General features: G+C 38.4%; 1 protein-coding gene and 1 long non-coding RNA gene across 2 annotated transcripts in view; one reads left to right on the top strand and one right to left on the bottom strand.

Moving 5' to 3' along the window:
* The window catches only part of nrn1la (neuritin 1-like a), a 60,904-nt gene extending 46,389 nt beyond the window's left edge, over positions 1-14,515 (top strand). The window contains exon 3 of the mRNA XM_058076445.2: positions 13,774-14,515. Within this exon, the coding sequence (XP_057932428.2) occupies positions 13,774-14,065 (292 nt within the window). The 3' untranslated portion in view covers positions 14,066-14,515. The remainder of the gene's footprint in view (positions 1-13,773) is intronic.
* LOC131131601 (uncharacterized) lies at positions 3,870-5,131 on the bottom strand. Its single transcript, XR_009130211.2, has 3 exons — positions 5,014-5,131; positions 4,393-4,521; positions 3,870-4,221 (listed from the first exon to the last, which is right to left on the bottom strand). It is a non-coding gene; the product is annotated as an uncharacterized LOC131131601 (long non-coding RNA).
* Positions 14,516-19,273: the final 4,758 nt, after the last annotated feature.

Genomic DNA, 19,273 nt, shown 5'->3' on the forward strand with positions numbered 1-19,273 from the left:
TACGCAATGACCTCATTCAGCGATACCAACATTTCACCACTGTGGTTCATTTGGGTTCATAGGCTTCAATCACTCTTGGTCCAGACCATTACCTTAGGACCAACCAACAGTGTACTGGGACTGTTTGCCAGAGTCTTCCACCTTTGGTCTTCAAGTTCAACGATACCAACATTTCACCACTATGTGCTTTTTTTGGGTTGGTTTCGTAGGTAGGTTCCCCTTGTTGTTTTGATTTGACAGAGGTCTTCGTAATCACTCTTGGTCCAGCCCATTACCATAAAACCAACCAAGAGTGTGCTGGGACTGTTTGCCAGAGTCTCCCATCTTCGGTCTTCAACTTCTACCTTCAATGATACCAACATTTCACCACTATGTGCTTTATTTGGGGTTGGTTTCATTGGTAGGTTCCCCTTGTTTTGATTTGTCAGAGGTCTTCGTAATGACTCTTGGTCCAGCCCATTACCATAAAACCAACCAAGAGTGTGCTGGGACTGCCAGAGTCTTCCACCTTTGGTCTTCAAGTTCCACCTTCAACAATACCAACATTTCACCCCTATGTGGTTCATTTGGGTTGGTTTCATAGGTAGGTTCCCCTTGTTTTGATTTGACAGAGGTTTTCGTAATGACTCTTGTCCAGCCCATTACTCTAAGACCAACCAAGAGTGTGCTAGGACTGTTTGCGAGAGTCTCCCATCTTCGGTCTTCAACTTCTACCTTCAATGATACCAACATTTCACCACTATGTGCTTTATTTGGGGTTGGTTTCATTGGTAGGTTCCCCTTGTTTTGATTTGTCAGACGTCTTCGTAATGACTCTTGGTCCAGCCCATTACCATAAAACCAACCAAGAGTGTGCTGGGACTGCCAGAGTCTTCCACCTTTGGTCTTCAAGTTCCACCTTCAACAATACCAACATTTCACCCCTATGTGCTTTATTTGGGTTGGTTTCATAGGTAGGTTCCCCTTGTTCAGGGCACCCAGAACGCCTTTGTTTTGTGGATGAAAGGCTGAAACGATAAAATACTTTGCTGCTTCAACCTGAAAACAATGATCAATTAGTACGATGGGTCAAACACAAAGACAAAAAGAGATACTTCTCAATGTAAACAAAGTTTTAAACAGGGCTTCATAGAAGGACTTACAAGTAAAAATGTCTCCAAGTACATCATCTTATTTCCAACAGTACTTGTGTTCAAGTGACCCTACAGCTCATCCGTATAGCACCGTGTTACTATTGTACAGTTGGTTCTATTCCTTGAGGTACCAATTAAAGCACTTATCCTGAAACCATGTCACCTTAGCTGTAGCGGGATAATGGAGCTGAAATACTCACACAATCCATTTTTACACATACAAAACTTTTCCCCGAGCATATCATTGGATCCTATAACGCTCTCTCAGCATCATCACTCCCTTTTGTTTATTTGCTCATGTATACCTGTCTCTCTACTGTATGTACTAAAGTTACTATGGTACCCATTATGTCATTGTATGGTCATATCACCTCATACTTCGGTACGTGACAAAAACTAAAAAAATATATATAAAAATTTATTAATTTTTTTTATATTATATATAAAAAATTAAAACAAAAAAATTATATAAAAAATTAAATTAAATTATATAAATATAAAATTATATAAAAATAAAATAAATTACACAAAAATTACAAAAAAAACCTTCATCTATATTAGGAAAGCAGGAAGTGAACAAATGTAACAGTTACTGATTGTAAAAAGTACCAGATGGAGGGGTAGGATTTAATAAGCTTTGCTTCTTCCTACTCCTTTTGGACATGTGGAACTGTGAACTGATTATGTGATGCATTCAATTGTAATCTGATGCATGTTCAAATGAAATAAAACCATTACCATTACTCCAATCCTGTCGCTATTCCCATAGACATCTAATGAGAGCACACATATGCACATATGAATGCAGAGCTACCGTAAGTGTAGACTGAATAGGAGAGCGGTGCATTGCATCTAGGCCAAGGCTGCACCATTGTCAGTGGCATCCCAGGAGTGCAGCTTTGCTTTTTATTCCTCATCTTCACAATAGGTATTGTGGAGTTGCAATCTCTCTTGGTGGCTTCTGATCAGGCGAGATGAAAAGGAAAATATTAGAGGCTAAAGATGCAAGCGCATAGAAATGCTCAATAGAATTAAACCGTGACCTTTTGCTGCAGCTGGGGAAAAAGAACTGAAGCGATGCATATGAAAAATAGTTGCTGTGTTACAACAAGGCAAACTTATGTACCGTAAAGGTTACTTGCCAACTATCATGGCATTAATAATAAACGGGTACAAAAAGCGTGACATAGCAAAAATTAGTTATTTTCTCACCAATTTGCATATTAACATAAAGGACCACTTGTTCTGTACAAGAATAACACTAAATACTTCCTCAAGGTGTATTGTTTGGAAAAAATAGATCAGTAGAAAACCGAGTTGGAACCCATATCACGGACACGATGCAATATTTCATATTTTAAATTTTCAATGGATGCAATTTCCAATTAATGTCATCAAGAAATTAAGAATTTGTTATCTCGTCGGTTTAGCCATTGCCTCTATTCGTTGACCGGTGGCGGTGATAAGAGGACAGTGATGTAATCTAACATGATGAATGCAGAAATGGGATTTGAACCTAGCACCTTTGGGTTAGGAAGCACATATACTTTATCAACCAAGCCATGGCGTGCATCACTGTCAAAATATAACAAAGTGATTTAAGTGACTTTTTTCCAGCAGAGTGTGCTATTTAAATTGGCCATTCATTTCTAATGGGAAATTAAATTACACTAAATGTGGGAATATTTGGAAAAATCTCACCGAACATTAAAATAACATTACTGACACCTGGTGACCAGTGTAGAATACTACATCTTACAATTTGAATGTTTTGTAATTACTTGTATTTGTATGTTATTGTCCACTACACGGCGGACAAGTGGTTTGCGTGCAGGCCTCGCAGCTAGGAGACCTGAGTTAAATTCCACCCTCGGCCATCATCTCTGTGTGGAGTTTGCATGTTCTCTGGCTTCCTCCCAGATTCCAAAAACATGTTATGTTAATTGGCGACTCCAAATTGTCCATAGGTATGAATGTGAGTGTGAATGGTTGTTTGACTATATGTGCCCTGTGATTGGCTGGCGACCAGTCCAGGGTCTACCCCGCCTCTCGCCCGAAGACAGCTGGGATAGGCTCCAGCTACCCCTGCGACCCTCGTGAGGATAAGCGGTAGTAAATTCAAAATTTGGAAAAATTCATTCATTTGCTTATCCTCACGAAGGCCGCGGAGCCTATCCCAGCTGTCTTCGGACAAGAGGCGGGGTACACATTACAAATTAGTAATTGATCGCTGTTTTGTTGTGGACTAGGGCGTATTATTCATTCATTCATTCATTTTCTACCAATTATCCTCACAAGGGTCCGGAGGGGTGCTGGAGCCTATTCCAGCTGTCTTCAGGCAGGAGGCGGGGTACACCCTGGACTGGTCACCAGCCAATCACAGGGCACATATAGACAAACAACCATTCACACTCACATTCATACCTATGGCCAATTTGGAGTCGCCAATTAACCTAGCATGTTTTTTTGGAATGTGGGAGGAAACCGGAGTACCCGGAGAAAACCCACGCATGCACAGGGAGAACATGAAAACTCCACACAGAAATAGCCGAGTGGGGAATTGAACTTGGGTCACCTAACTGTGATGTCTGTGCGCTAACCACTAGTCCGCCGTGCAGCCCAATTTGGAAACATCCATATTTTTAATACTGGAGCTTCCCCCATAAAAAAACATGACGGGAATATAGTGGTTGAAGTCTTTTTCCTAAACTGAATATAACATTGAAAGTCGTTAATAGTACTAAATATCATCAGTGTTTCTGAAGTACAGAAAGTGAATGCTTAAACATTTGTATTATGTAACATACTCGCTGCGTGAATCTACTGAAGCAACTTTTGGAATGTATGCTGCTGATGTTAGTATTCCCATAGCATAAACTCCACAGCACTTCTGGTCACAATCTTACTTCCATTTATTTCAACTAAGAAAAGTAACTGCAAGAACAAATCTCAGAAAAGGGTTTTGGAAGTCTTAGGATGACAGCCATAGCATGTTAGCAGCAGTAGAGCAGAACTCTCTTGGGGGTTTTTGGTCTTGTCAGAAGCAGCTGCGTGTCTGTTAAGTGTCTTTGCAGTGTTTCTGCACCACCTGTGAATTGAGGAAAATTCTCACACACGCTGATGCAAAAACACACGGAATTGGGCAATGTTGAAAACTTATATACCTTCCGGAAAAAAACACATTCATATTATGGAGTTTCCCTAAAGGGGAAAGTGATATTTTGTCCGCATGACCTGACAGTGTAAACAGACTACTTACCCCCATAAATAAATGAATGCCAGAGCGCACACATACACATCACCATAATACTCTCCATCATCTGCTCTTCCCGTAGCAGCAGGCATGAAGCCGTCTGATCCGTTGGCAGACTGCTGGAATGTTTAAGACCTGGACACAGGCCAAATGTGTGTGTGTCATTTTGGATTGATGACTGATGATGGGAAAAGTGAAGCATTTCAAACCGGGAAAATGACTCTTGATTGTTAGCTGATTTACATAATTACGAGCCACAACATTAGGTACACCCACTCAATTGAATCAATCTGCCGCTATATGCCTAACTCTAACTATATGTGCTAGACAGCTAGCGAACCAATGAAGAAAACTCCGCACACAAAGCTTGCTTTTCTTGCTTTATGAAGCTTTCTTGTAAAAAAAACAATAAGTGGTAACTGAAACATACAGAAAAACTAAAATAAAATTCCAATACTGCTCATTTTGCAGGCTAAAAACACATCAGCTAACAGTTAGCTAACACACCTACCCCAACTACAAATGCAAGCTAGCAGTAGCATGAAGCTAGCGAACTTGACAAAAAAAGTACAACTTTTGAAATAGAAAACACTTCTATGTAAGTGCTTTATACACCAATATACTTACAAAGACGATAATTTCCTAAGAAACATGCGTTTAGAGCAACTTTCAGCGTGTTTATGAGGTTTTCCCGTTTCGTTTCTGCCGTGAGGACAGCCTGCTTTTCACCGAGAGAAAACGACAAAGCTTGTCTATACATGCGAGAGCACTCACTCTCGAGTGGCCCAAAACGATACTTTCTAGAGAAGATGTCTCACTCTGTAAACTTTTTAACGTTAGCGTTAGCGTTTTTAAACAATATTTATTAGGACTTTTAGCTATTTATTACTTTCATTTTAACTAACTTATGAAACGTATTAATTATTAATGTCTTTGATCCAAAGACAATGAAAGAGTGGGTTCTACCCTTTACCCCTTGAATTGGGATTCAGGTTTAATCCACACAGAGATTCTCAATGCCATGCTAAAAGACAAAGGAGGCATCTTCTACTGCATTCAGACAGTAAGCCACGCAGTTTATATGCAGCACCTTTGAAACAATGGTATAATGGTAATGGTAATGGTTTAATTTCATTTGAACGTGCATCAGATTACAATTGAATGCATCACATAATCAGTTCACAGTTCCACATGTCCAAAAGGAGACGGAAGAAGCAAAGCTTATTAAATCCTACCCCTCCATCTGGTACTTTTACAATCAGTAACTGTTACATTTGTTCACTTCCTGCTTTCCTAATATTGTTTAAGGTTTGTAAATTTGTAAATTTGTAAATTTGTAAATTTGTAAATTTGTAAATTTGTAAATTTGTAAATTTGTAAATTTGTAAATTTGTAACGTACATTTAAAAATTTTAAAATTTTAAAATTTTAAAATTTTAAAATTTTAAAATTTTTTACATTTTAAAATTTTAAAATTTTAAAATTTTAAAATTTTAAAATTTTAAAATTTTAAAATTTTAAAATTTTAAAATTTTAAAATTTTAAAATTTTTAAATTTTAAATTTTTTACATTTTTACATTTTTAAATGAAACATGAACTATATCAGCAAGTTTAAGTATATTCTACTGCATTCAGACAGTAAGCCACACAGTTTATATGCAGCACCTTTGAAACAATGGTAATATGGTAATGGTAATGGTTTTATTTCATTTGAACATGCATCAGATTACAATTGAATGCATCACATAATCAGTTCACAGTTCCACATGTCCAAAAGGAGTAGGAAGAAGCAAAGCATATTAAATCCTACCCCTCCATCTGGTACTTTTACAATCAGTAACTGTTACATTTGTTCACTTCCTGCTTTCCTAATTTATTTTATTTTATTTTATTTTATTTTATTTTATTTTATTTTATTTTATTTTATTTTATTTTATTTTATTTTATTTTATTTTATTTTATTTTATTTTATTTATTACCATCCAATGACATTGTGGGTACCATAGTAAGTGTCAATATAATGATATATATAGAACATCATGACTGGTTCAAGACTCTTCATCCTTGTATTTCATCCTGTTTCATCCTTGAAACAGATTCCAAAGTTGGTACTACAACCATTCCAGTGTTTCCTTCATCAGCCTGAAGTATCAGCTCCCGTTGTCATTATTATAGATCCGTATTGTTGTTTGTAATGAAATTGGAGGACTTTTATTGGTACTTTTATCACTAAAGTCTTCTCCACGCCATAACCTCCAGCTGTATGCCATTTTCTTTGGGCCTTGACTGCAAACTGACTGCAAACCATAATAAAAAAAACATTGTTAAATGAATACTACTCTGGGTTTTTTATGACATTTTTGAGGGCAGAATCTTTGATAGTTAGGTTCTAGGAAGTCTTTGGATTGTGAAGGTGTTGTAATGCTGTAAGTTGATGAGTCGTGATGTAAGGATCGATACTGAAATATCTTCATCGGTGGGAGCTTTTCATCTCATCTTTTCATCTGAGTGCATAATGCATAAGCATAACGGCAGCTCATTCAGTCTGTTGAAATGATGACTGATCGTAAACAAAGCCATGGAGGAATTATGAATTAGTTTTTGTTGTTTTTAATAATGAATAATTTATTTTAATCGCATTAGTTTACCTTTTTTTTTTTTTCAAAAACACAATTTTGAAAGGGGACCTATTATGATTTTTCCACTGTTCTGACCTTGCACACGCATAGTTCAGTTGCAAATGGGAAAATTGTACATAGTTTATGGTGTCATATTTGTAAAGAAAATGTTTATTTTTATGTAAACAAAATAGGTTTTGTGTGTTTGTGTTGCGGGATTATTGATTAGACATTTTGGCTAAATATGTATGACTAAATTTGTATGAAAATGAAAGTTATGCTTGAAATGGGAGAATTGTACATAGTTCATCGTGTTATACGTATTTGTAAAGAAAATGTAAAGAAAATGTTAAAACTAATTTTTTTGTGCGTGTTTGTGTTGCGGGATCATTCATTCGACATTTTGGCTAAATAGTATATATTGCTAAATTTGTATGAAAATGAAAGTTATGCATGAAATGGGAAAATTTGATCCATCCATCCATCCATCCATCCATCCATCCATCCTGGCAGCTCTAAACGCAGCATCCTACCAATATATTCACTATCTCTTCTCTGACTTTATCTCCAAGGCCTCTAACCTGTAATGTCCCTCTGATGTACTTGATGTTCCTGATCCTATCCATCCTGGTCACTCCCAATGTGAACATCAGCGTTCCTCATCTCTGCTACTTCCAGTTCTGCTTCCTGTCTTTTCCTCAGTGGCACTGTCTTCCTTTTTTTGTTGAAACTTCCCAATGTTCTACTGCTGATTACTAAAAAACAAAGACCACAATATTCGAGGTGCCTTGAAAAATCAATAAAAATCATTAAAAATGGCCGATACCGACAGGGGACGGCTTGGATTGAATAAGTTGAAGTCAAAAGTAATGGTAATGGTTTTATTTCATTTGAACATGCATCAGATTACAATTGAATGCATCACATAATCAGTTCACAGTTCCACATGTCCAAAAGGAGTAGGAAGAAGCAAAGCTTATTAAATCCTACCCCTCCATCTGGTACTTTTACAATCAGTAACTGTTACATTTGTTCACTTCCTGCTTTCCTAATATATTTTTTTTTACATTTTTTTAAACATTTTTTTATTTGATTAATTTTTATTTATTTTATTTTTATTATTATGTTTATTTTGTCACATACCGAAGTACTCGGTGATATGAGCATCCAATGCCATAATGGGTACCATAGTAAGTGTCAATATAGTGATATATATAGCACATCATGACTGGTTCAAGACTCTTCATCCTTGTATTTAGCAAACATCAACTGCTTGTATTGTTTCTTGAATTGGCTCATCGTTGTGCATTGTTTGAGGGTCTTACTCAATCCATTCCATAGTTTGATTCCACATACTGAAATGCTATGACTTCATAGCTTCATGCCAGTTAGGACAGCTGCGATTTTGTGTGATATCCCACAAACCTTCAAAACCCTTGGATAAATATCACCTATGCCATAAAATGTATAACTATATGCAACTATGCACCTGCTTTCATATAACAAGAATATAACCTCCAGCTCTATGTCTTGTTTAGAACTAGTACAATAAAAGCTTAATTATGCTTTTGACTGCTTAATTTGTTCCTTATTTGTGTTGCACCAAGTAAAAAAAACATCACTTTGTCATGTTAATGAGCTTCAAATGTGATTTTCATTGGTGGGAATCTCCACGGAAGGTGTTTAAACGCCTTTAGGTTTTGAGTGTTTTGCGTCAAGGAGGGTTTTTATTTTTTTTTCATCAGAACCATCTGCTTCTGCTGTCTTTACCAGCTCGCTCTCTCTCTCTCTCTATCTCTCTGATGGCCTTGTCATCACTCTGCCAGTGTTTCCTCTGAGAGAAGTTAGCCAACATTGTGTTAGTACACATTAACAGCCATTTGTAGTCAGCCAGGCACAGCTCTCGACATTTAGCTCGAAGGTTATTTGAATAAAAACTAATATTCTGCTTCTTTAGTAAAAAAAAAAAAAGTTGTTATGTAAGTTCCATAGCTTAGTTTTCCTTTTGACCTTAAACAGTGTCAAGCACATCATACAGAAATTATTGAATTTTACTTTTGTAGGTTGTCATTCAAACAAGTGATTTAGTATTCCATTGACTGTGTCTCACAAATTCCAGTTCAGTTTCTTGAATTTGAATAGAGTTTGCAACAGGAAGTAGAATCCATTCTCAATAATCCTGATAATTTTGGTGTTTTCCAGAAAGGTTCTCACCTGGTTTGGCTATAAATTATATTTAAAGGGACAACTGTTTGCAGCACAACATTTTTTATAGTGAGCATTCTTCAGCATATATCTGCAGCTGTGTGTCGGTCGGATCAGAATCAGTATCAGAATCGGCTTTATTGTCGTTGTATTGCATACAACGAAATTTGAGTCGGTGCATTTTCCTTTCATTATTTATTATTATTTATTCGTATTCTTCTAATTCTTCTATTCATTCTTTATTTATTCTTCTAATTTCTTCATTCATTCATTTTCTACCGCTTTTTCCTCACAAGGGTTGCGGGGGGTGGTCGCCAGCCAATCACAGGGCACATATAGACAAACAACCATTCACACTCACATTCATACCTATGGACAATTTGGAGTCGCTAATTAACCTAGCATGTTTTTGGAATGTGGGAGGAAACCGGAGTACCCGGAGAAAACCCACGCATGCAAACTCCACACAGAGATGCCCAAGGGTGGAATTGAACCCTGATCTCCTAGCTGTGAGGTCCACTAGACCACTAGACCGCCGTGCTGCCTCTTCTAATTTCTCATTTCCATATTTTGTACTGTCATTCTGTTTTACATAATGTCTTACACTGAAAATGGAGCTGCTGCAATTTCATTCTACTATATGTAAAATGACAATAATTGATGATTCTGATTCTGATTTTGTAGAAAGTAAAAATAAGAATAAGGAAAAAAATAAAAATAAACCAAGGAATAACAATATAAATATAAAAGTGGCAGGTGCTGTTCAAAATAAGTGTAAATATATATATATCAAAACAATAACCTATACAGTAACAAGATGTAGAATTACTGTAACCAAAATGTGGACCCACCCTTTCGTTCGAGTTTGACAAAGTCGTCCATAAACATGACACATTTCACAAGCGGAAAGCACAGAACACGAGGTGCATTCAAGGACATTAGGTCATTTTTGACTCACTGAAAATAGCCCATCACTGCTTTACAGTATATTCCATATATGGAATATTAGACAAATATTACTATGAGCTTCATGTTGTTATAGTCTAATTAAATCAAATGTTTTAATTATAAATGATGTTTGATGTTTTTCATCAATTAGAATGCTTCTGCCTCGTATTTATTTCGTGCCTCATTATTATTTATTTATTCATTTCGTTAATTTACTTGATTTAGGCCAAGAATATATACTGTTTGCTTTAACAGTATATATTCAACCATGAAACAGTGTAATTATTATTATTATTTTTTATTCTAAAATAATTATATTGTTATATATGTATATATATAAAATATATATTATAAAAAATATTATTTTTTATATTTATTTTTTAATAAATATTATTATTATTTTATTATTATCTTCTTTTGTCTCTGGTATTATATGGGAGCCTGGCAATTTCACTTGTTCCTGATCCTATCCATCCTGGTCACTCCCAATGTGAACATCAGCATCCTCATCTCTGCTACCTCCAGTTCTGCTTCCAGTTCTCCATCCATCCATATCCATCCATCCATCCATATCCATCCATCCATCCATCCATATCCATCCATCCATCCATCCATATCCATCCATCCATCCATCCATCCATCCATCCATCCATATCCATCCATATCCATATTCATATCCATATCCATATCCATATCCATATCCATATCCATATCCATATCCATATCCATATCCATCCATCCATCCATCCATATCCATCCATCCATCCATCCATCCATATCCATCCATCCATCCATCCATATCCATCCATCCATCCATCCATCCATCCATCCATATCCATCCATATCCATATCCATATCCATATCCATATCCATATCCATATCCATATCCATATCCATATCCATATCCATCCATCCATCCATCCATATCCATCCATCCATCCATCCATCCATATCCATCCATCCATCCATCCATATCCATCCATCCATCCATCCATCCATATCCATCCATATCCATATCCATATTCATATCCATATCCATATCCATATCCATATCCATATCCATATCCATATCCATATCCATATCCATCCATCCATCCATATCCATCCATCCATCCATCCATCCATATCCATCCATCCATATCCACTCACCCACCCATCCATCCATCCATCCATCCGTCCGTCCATCCATCCATCCGTCTATCTATATGTGCCCTGTGATTGGCTGGCGACCAGTCCAGGGTGTACCCCGCCTCTCGCCCAAAGACAGCTAGGATAGGCTCCAGCATAGCCACAATCCTGGAATGGATGGATGGAATAATGTCAGAATGCGAGCCCAATATAGCAATAGACTACCACATAACTAAAGTGAAGAAGTCATATAAATATTTAGTTTTATAGCCACTCCACACTGCTGCTACTGGGTGTCATCAATTCTGTTTTACTTGTAGCTTCATGGCATGTGTGTATGAGTTTGTATGAGTGTGTGAAAAATGTGCCCGCATCATGAGCACACAGGACATCTTCTACTGCTCCAACACTGCATTGCGTCTCTTTCCAAAGAGGTCATTTTTAGGGTGGAGGGAGGCTCAATCACAAAACACTTTCTCCCTGGCGGCAGATGGAAGGGCATCTTGCTTGGGAAGTTTGTGTCCGCCAGTTCCTTCAGAGGGAAGCTATAACAAACCAATGTAAAATATGTTGGCAGTATTTGTGGTGAGTAACCGTATTTCACAATTTAACAATAAGCCTCAGATGATAAATATTTTTGAACTGACTTTTCAAATCGTTACCTATACACCAATGTGAGCTGAGATGGTGTATCCCGTCTTGAAAGACCTAAAATATATCTTTCTTGGAAGTGTCATGGACGGTTGCAGAAATTGACTTTTACATCAGAGTTTAGAAGGCAGATAGTTATAAGCAGCTGGTGGCAATATGTCACTGAAGATACACTTTTTACATTACAAACTGTGGAAACGTAAGTGACGTGAGCGTTGTTCAGATCTTGAATTAAGGGAACTTTGTTGTTTTAAGTCATACTTTTGCTTCTTTATTTCATTTCATTACCAGAAATGGTGGCAAATATGCATAAATCTATTTTATAAACAGATGCAATTTTGATGTAAAACAATATATTAGTTAACCAGCATAGTTGTTTATTGATTTTCAGTTCATTCATTCATTTATTCATTTTCTACCACTTATCCTCACGAGGGTTGCGGGGGTGCTGGAGCCTATCCCAGCTGTCTTTGGACAAGAGGCGGGGTACGCCCTGGACTGGTTGCCAGCCAATCACAGGGCACATATAGACAAACAACCATTCACACTCACATTCATACCTATGGACAATTTGGAGTCGCTAATGAACCTAGCATGTTTTTGGAATGTGGGAGGAAACCGGAGTACCCGGAGAAAACCCACGCATGCACGGGGAGAACATGCAAACTCCACACAGAGATGGCCGAGGGTGGGATTGAACTCGGGTCTCCTAGCTGTGACGTCTGCGCGCTAACCACTCCACCGCCGTGCAGCCCCACTCCTTATATATTTATCTAATATTTGTTACAAAAATTTTCCTCTATACATGAAAAAAATCTGACAAAATAATCAAAAGACAAATAAAAATCATGCTTTTGTGTTTTGCAGTCAATTTGAGGAGGACAGGAAGTGACATCAGGGTTTCAGAGTTGCGTTTTTGCGTCAATGACAATACCAAATTATAAAGAAGGGATCTTACTTTATGTAAATTTGCTTATTGTCATTAAGGTCGCGGGGGTGCTGGGACCTATCCCAGCTGTCTTCAGGCGAGAGGCAGGGTACACCCTGGACTGGTCGCCAGCCAATCACAGGGCACATATAGACAAACAACCATTCACACTCACATTCATACCTATGGACAATTTGGAGCCGCTAATTAACCTAGCATGTTTTTGGAATGTGGGAGGAAAACCGGAGTACCCGGAGAAAACCCATGCAAACTCCACACTTAGATGGCCGAGGATGGAATCGAACTCAGGTCTCCGAGCTGTGAGGCCTGCGTGCTAACCACTCCGACACCATGCAGCCATTTTTAGTTCATTCATTCATTCATTCATTTTCTACCGCTTTTTCCTCACAAGGGTCACGGGGGTGCTGGAGCCTATCCCAGCTGTCTTCGGGCGATAGGCGGGGTACAACCTGGACTGGTCGCCAGCCAATCACAGGGCACATATAGACAAACAACCATTCACACTCACATTCATACCTATGGACAATTTGGAGTCGCCAATTAACCTAGCATGTTTTTGGAATGTGGGAGGAAAACCGGAGTACCTGGAGAAAACCCATGCAAACTCCACACAGAGGTGACTGAGAATGGAATCGAACCCGGGTCTCCTAGCTGTGAGGCCTGCGCGCTAACCACTTATCCACCATGCAGCCATTTTTAGTCCATCTTATGAAAATAAATGAGATTTAGCCAGTTTTGGAAGCAGATCAGGACCAAAAATATGTGGACCAGTGTAACTTGAAAAGTTCTTTCCCAGGATTTTTTTCCCAGGAAAACGTTAAAATTCTGACTTATCGGATTGTTTGTTTTTCCTAACTCAAAGACGCTTGTTAATTCTTTTTCTCCAGGTCGTGGGATGAGTTTCACGATTGTGCCAACGCAGCCATGGCCGCATGTCCGGAGGATGCCGCAACAGTGTGGGAGTCTCTCCGCCAGGAATCCAAAAAAATGCAGTTTTCAGGAAACCTCTACGACATGTGCTCCAACCGCAACAGTCACACGTTAACCTCGGCGTCCCCGCACGGTTCCCACATGCAGGGCGAGCTCAACCAAGAGTCTTTAAGAGGGCGAGGTCGTCATTTGACAGCCCGCTACCACCTTCTCATGCTTCTGTCTCTTCTTCTGTTCCAGTTGTTTTGAACAGGACTGCCTCACCGCAATGGGACTTGTGTAAATATGAACTTTGTGCATTTTCTTCTTCAACCTCAATGTCCACCTTATTTCCCTCAATGTAAGAAGAGAGGCATGCACGCTTTCATTCAGTATTTTAATCTTTCATACGATGTGCTGAGCTACAACGTGTACATAGTGGAACAGATGTTTTGGAGCAGATGAGGTAGAAATGCTCCTCTGCAACCACATATTGTCACTGGGTTCTCCGGAGACACAATTTTGGATAAGTCAGACCCATTTAGGAGTCATTGCATGAAATTCCTAGAATTTAAAACTGCCCCAAACATTTGATCACACTCAAAAATAATGATAATGTAATGATGTAATTATGGATCGACTGATAGGTTTTTTTTTTCGGGCTGATGCCGATACTGATTTTTTTTCCATCACCCTTAGCCGATGGACGATTTTGCTTGGGCCGATATTTGTGGCGGATACTGCATTTGCTCCCTAAATTTACATGGACAAATGACAATGATAGGCTGCACGGCGGTCGAGTGGTAAGCGCGCAGACCTCACAGCTAGGAGACCAGGGTTCAATTCCACCCTCTGTCATCTCTGTGTGGAGTTTGCATGTTCTCCCCGTGCATGCGTGGGTTTTCTCCGGGTACTCCGGTTTCCTCCCACATTCCAAAAACATGCTAGGTTAATTAGCGACTCCAAATTGTCCATAAGTATGAATGTGAGTGTGAATGGTTGTTTGTCTATATGTGTCCTGTGATTGGCTGGCCACCAGTCCAGGGTGTACCCCGCCTCTCGTCTGAAGATAGCTGGGATAGGCTCCAGCACCCCAGTGACCCTCGTGAGGATAAGCGGTAGAAAATAAATGAATGAATGTCTCCAAATGACATTAATACAAAAAATAATAATAACATTAAAAATAACAACATGGCTGCACGGTGTCGAGTGGTTAGTGCGCAGGCCTCACAGCTCAGAGACTCAGGTTCGATTCCCTGCTCGGGCATCTCTGTGTGGAGTTTGCATGTTCTCCCCGTGCATAAGTGGGTTTTTTTCTCCGGGTACTCCGGTTTCCTCCCACATTCCAAAAACATGCTAGGTTAATTAGCGACTCCAAATTGCCTCACAGCTCGGAGACCTGAGTTCGATCCCATCCTCGGCCATCTCTGTGTGGATTTTGCGTGGGTTTTCTCCGGGTACTCCGCTTTCTTCCCACATTCCAAAAACATGCTAGGTTAATTAGCGACTCCAAATTGTCCATAGGTATGAATGTGAGTGTGAATGGTTGTTTGTCTATATGTGCCCTGTGATTGGCTGGCGACCAGTCCAGGGTTTACTCCACCTCTTGCCCGAAGACAGCTGGGATAGGCTCCAGCACCTCCGCAACTTTAATGACAATAAGCTAATTTACATAAAGTAAGATCCCTTCTTTATAAATGAATTGTCATTGATGCAAAAACGCAACTCTGAAACCCTGATGTCACTTCCTGTCCTCCTTAAATTGACATCAAAACACACAAGCATGAGTTTTATTTGTTTTTTTATTATTTTGTCAGATTTTTTCCTTTATAGAGGAAAGTTTTTGCAACAAACATTCCCTCATTGTTTGTTTGAATATTGAATAAGTAGAAATAGATAAGAAGTGGACTGCAGGGCATAGTTTAGTTGCTGGCATGACATAGTAGTTTCCTGGAAAGCAAACTATAACTTCTGTAGCTCAAATCACTGGAAAGTGAAAGTGTGCTTGAGCTGTTTTTTTTAATTGGTTCTTGCCCAGGTCTGGAATCCTCTAGGGCTCCTTTTCTTGGCATCCCGCTCCATAGCGCTACATTATGGGACCAATATGTGCTCCTGACAGCACTGCAGCCCTCATCACAAGCTTAGTGTATTTCATGCTTGGAGGAAGTGTAAGTTTGAGCCCGTCGGCTTGCTGAAAATGTTTGTTATTCTAACCGGCGACGGGGAACAGATGCTTTTGTCTGGCCGAGGATCAGAAATATTGTCACTTTAGAGTCAGATGGGGGGGGGGGGGGGGGGAGAAAAAAATAGATGGAAAACAATCACTGTTCCTCACGGTTTGAATGCAGTAAACTGAATCCACTGTCGAGTTGTGCGTGTTTAACACAAACTGCTTTAGGTTTTATTCAGAATCAGAATCAGAATCAGAAAAGGGTTTATTGCCAGGTATGAACACATACTAGGAATTTGTTTTGGTATAGTAGGTGCAGACACATCTATTAAAAAAAAATGAAAAATACAAAATATACAGATGGTGGCACGGCGGTCTAGTGGTTAGCGCGCAGACCTCACAGCTAGGAGACCAGGGTTCAATTCCACCCTTGGCCATCTCTGTGTGGAGTTTGCATGTTCTCCCCGTGCATGCATGGGTTTTTCTCCGGGTACTCCGGTTTCCTCCCACATTCCAAAAACATGCTAGGTTAATTGGCGACTCCAAATTGTCCATAGGTATGAATGTGAGTGTGAATGGTTGTTTGTCTATATGTGCCCTGTGATTGGCTGGCGACCAGTCCAGGGCGTACCCCGCCTCTCGCCCAGAATCAGCTAATGGATCCTACCCTTTCGCCCGAAGACAGCTGGGATAGGCTCCAGCACCCCAGTGACCCGAATTCGACCCCCAATATAACAAAAGCTAAATACAGTCCTCCACAGTGGTGCACAAACACCAGGTTGAGAAGGTGCACTCAGGCGGCAAGCGTCTCTTGAGATTGTGCCCTGTGATTGGCTGGCGACCAGTCCAGGTTGTACCCCGCCTCTCGCCCGAAGACAGCTGGGATAGGCTCCAGCACCCCCCGCGACCTTCGTCAGGAAAATTGGTAGAAAATGAATGAATGAATGTGAGTGTGAATGGTTGTTTGTCTATATGTGCCCTGTGATTGGCTGGCGACCAGTCCAGGTGGTACCCCGCCTCTCGCCCGAAGACAGCTGGGATAGGCTCCAGCAACCCCCTGCGACCCTCGTGAGGAAAAAGCTGTAGAAAATGAATGAATGAAAATATACAGAATAACAGTATAAATATATGTACACAGTCTGTTTTTTGTTTGTTATTCCGGAAGTACAGATTGTTTTTCCTAAAGGTCCAAACTGGGCGTTAATGTAATTCTTTTTGTTTTTGACTTGAAATAAATCAAGGCCGTCCTTTCAGCACAATCTGTCAACACACAAGCCCTCAAAAAAAAACAAATTCATACACATTTTTGAACAGGTTTGAAAAACCTATGACAAAAAAGATCTAAAGAAAGACATATTTCTGACCCCCCTTGCTTTGAGCTTATCTATTTTGCTAGAGGCAACTTCTCAAAATGTACCTACAGGACAAGAACATCAAACCAAACGCCTTTCAAATTGTATTTGGATTAAGTTATGTAATTTATGTACAATGTAATTTAGGATTTTAATGTCAAAGTGGAGACTTTTCACCATCAAAGCCGAGCAAAAAAAAAACAAAAAGCAAGGACTTCTGGGTTAGATTTGGGTCACCGGAACTGTGAGAACATGAGCTAAAAACAACGCTAATTTAAGCAAGAGAGAAGGAACACGGAATGTATGTGATAAAAATGACAAATCTCCAATCGAGCAGTTTTTACATTTGGGGATACCTCACCCAGTAGTCATATGCTAGGTCGGGTTTAAGAAGCTACTGTAGTTTTAAACTTTAATTAAACTGTCAGAATTAGTACTTGGGGGGTGGGGGGGGGGCTTAATCACCGACGTGCAGCAATTTGGAAACCATTTCTATGCAGATACGTTGTGGCCCTCGGAGGATAAGTCTAAGGAAATCATGATGAATGGATATAATGTGTGGATTGTGTCATCTCATCCGAGCAGTTTTCAGCATTCCAAGACTAGATAGGACAGCTCTAAGGTAGAGGCACTTCCAAACAGATCCTTAGATCCTGCTGATCCTGATCCATGATGACGCCTCCTCAGATAAGAGGCTAAATATCTTCTAATACAATAACCATGGCATATCTGAGTAAAAAAAAAAGTTATCCTCCCATTCAGTGTGGAAGTGGTATTCCATTTGAAACCATTTTTCTTAAATCTAGAACATATAAATTGTAGGTCGACTCTGCAGTGATATTGTAGCCCATGCATTAATGTTGCGCAATGTCATGTAGACAGAGAACAAGGGTGTTATTATAATAACAAATAATAATAATAATTATAATAATGTGGAGAATAAATAGATGACATCAAATATGAACAACAATGTACAGCATAAACGTGATTTGAACAAATAATTAAAATAATTTTCTATGCCCTAACAACAAAAATATTCAGTTTATGAATTTTTTTTCTTCTTTATTTCAAACATAAAAAATATCCAAAGCACCACAAGCCAACCAAAATCAATACAAATAAAAATAAGTGCTGCAAAAAATAAAGTGCTGCACATACTAGTAAAATAACAAGTAAAAATAAAATACAATAAATAAAGGTACAAATTTAATTTAATCCAAAACTAAAAGATCAAATAAGAAATAAAATAGTAAAATAGATATTAAAATATTAAAGTACATTTTTTTGTCATCTTATCGGACATAGTCCAATACAAAAGAAAGAAAGAAACCACTCCAACTAAACAGTCTCCACAACAGTCATCACAAGCTAACGAGGATATAAAAACATCAATGTTATGATATTGTTTCAGTGAGATTGAAAAATAAAAGTACATAAGAGAAAAAATAAAAAATATTCTTTAAAATACCTCAAATTAAATAATCACACTTGAGTCCTACTACTTCCCAATTGTCACTGCTATCCCAACTACAGTGTTTTTCACTTTCACTTCCTTTATTTATAAATTAATTTATTAATATATTTTCATTTTTTAATTTTTTAATTATTTTCTTATTTATTTATTTATTTATTTTTTATTTATATATATATATATATATTATTTTTTTTTATTTTTTTTTTATTTTTTTATTTTTTATCCCTTTTACTTCTTGAATATTATATTGAATCCTAATTTGTGGAAATTCACTTACGTCTAAAACCTGTCAATACATATTATTATTATTATACACTTTTATTATTATTTATTATCTGCCTGGGTCATTACAACTGTCATATTATGGTTACACTGTGATTACATGCTGATGCTCTCCTTAGGCTTCACACACAAAAAAATGAAGTAGGAATGGGGCTTATTGTTTCATGATTTAATACGGTCATACTGAAAATAAAATACTG

This window comes from Doryrhamphus excisus, linkage group LG1 (assembly GCF_037039965.1).
Source record: "Doryrhamphus excisus strain RoL-2023G ecotype Guam linkage group LG1, RoL_Dexc_Guam_v1.1, whole genome shotgun sequence".
In the NCBI taxonomy this organism is placed as follows: domain Eukaryota; kingdom Metazoa; phylum Chordata; class Actinopteri; order Syngnathiformes; family Syngnathidae; genus Doryrhamphus; species Doryrhamphus excisus.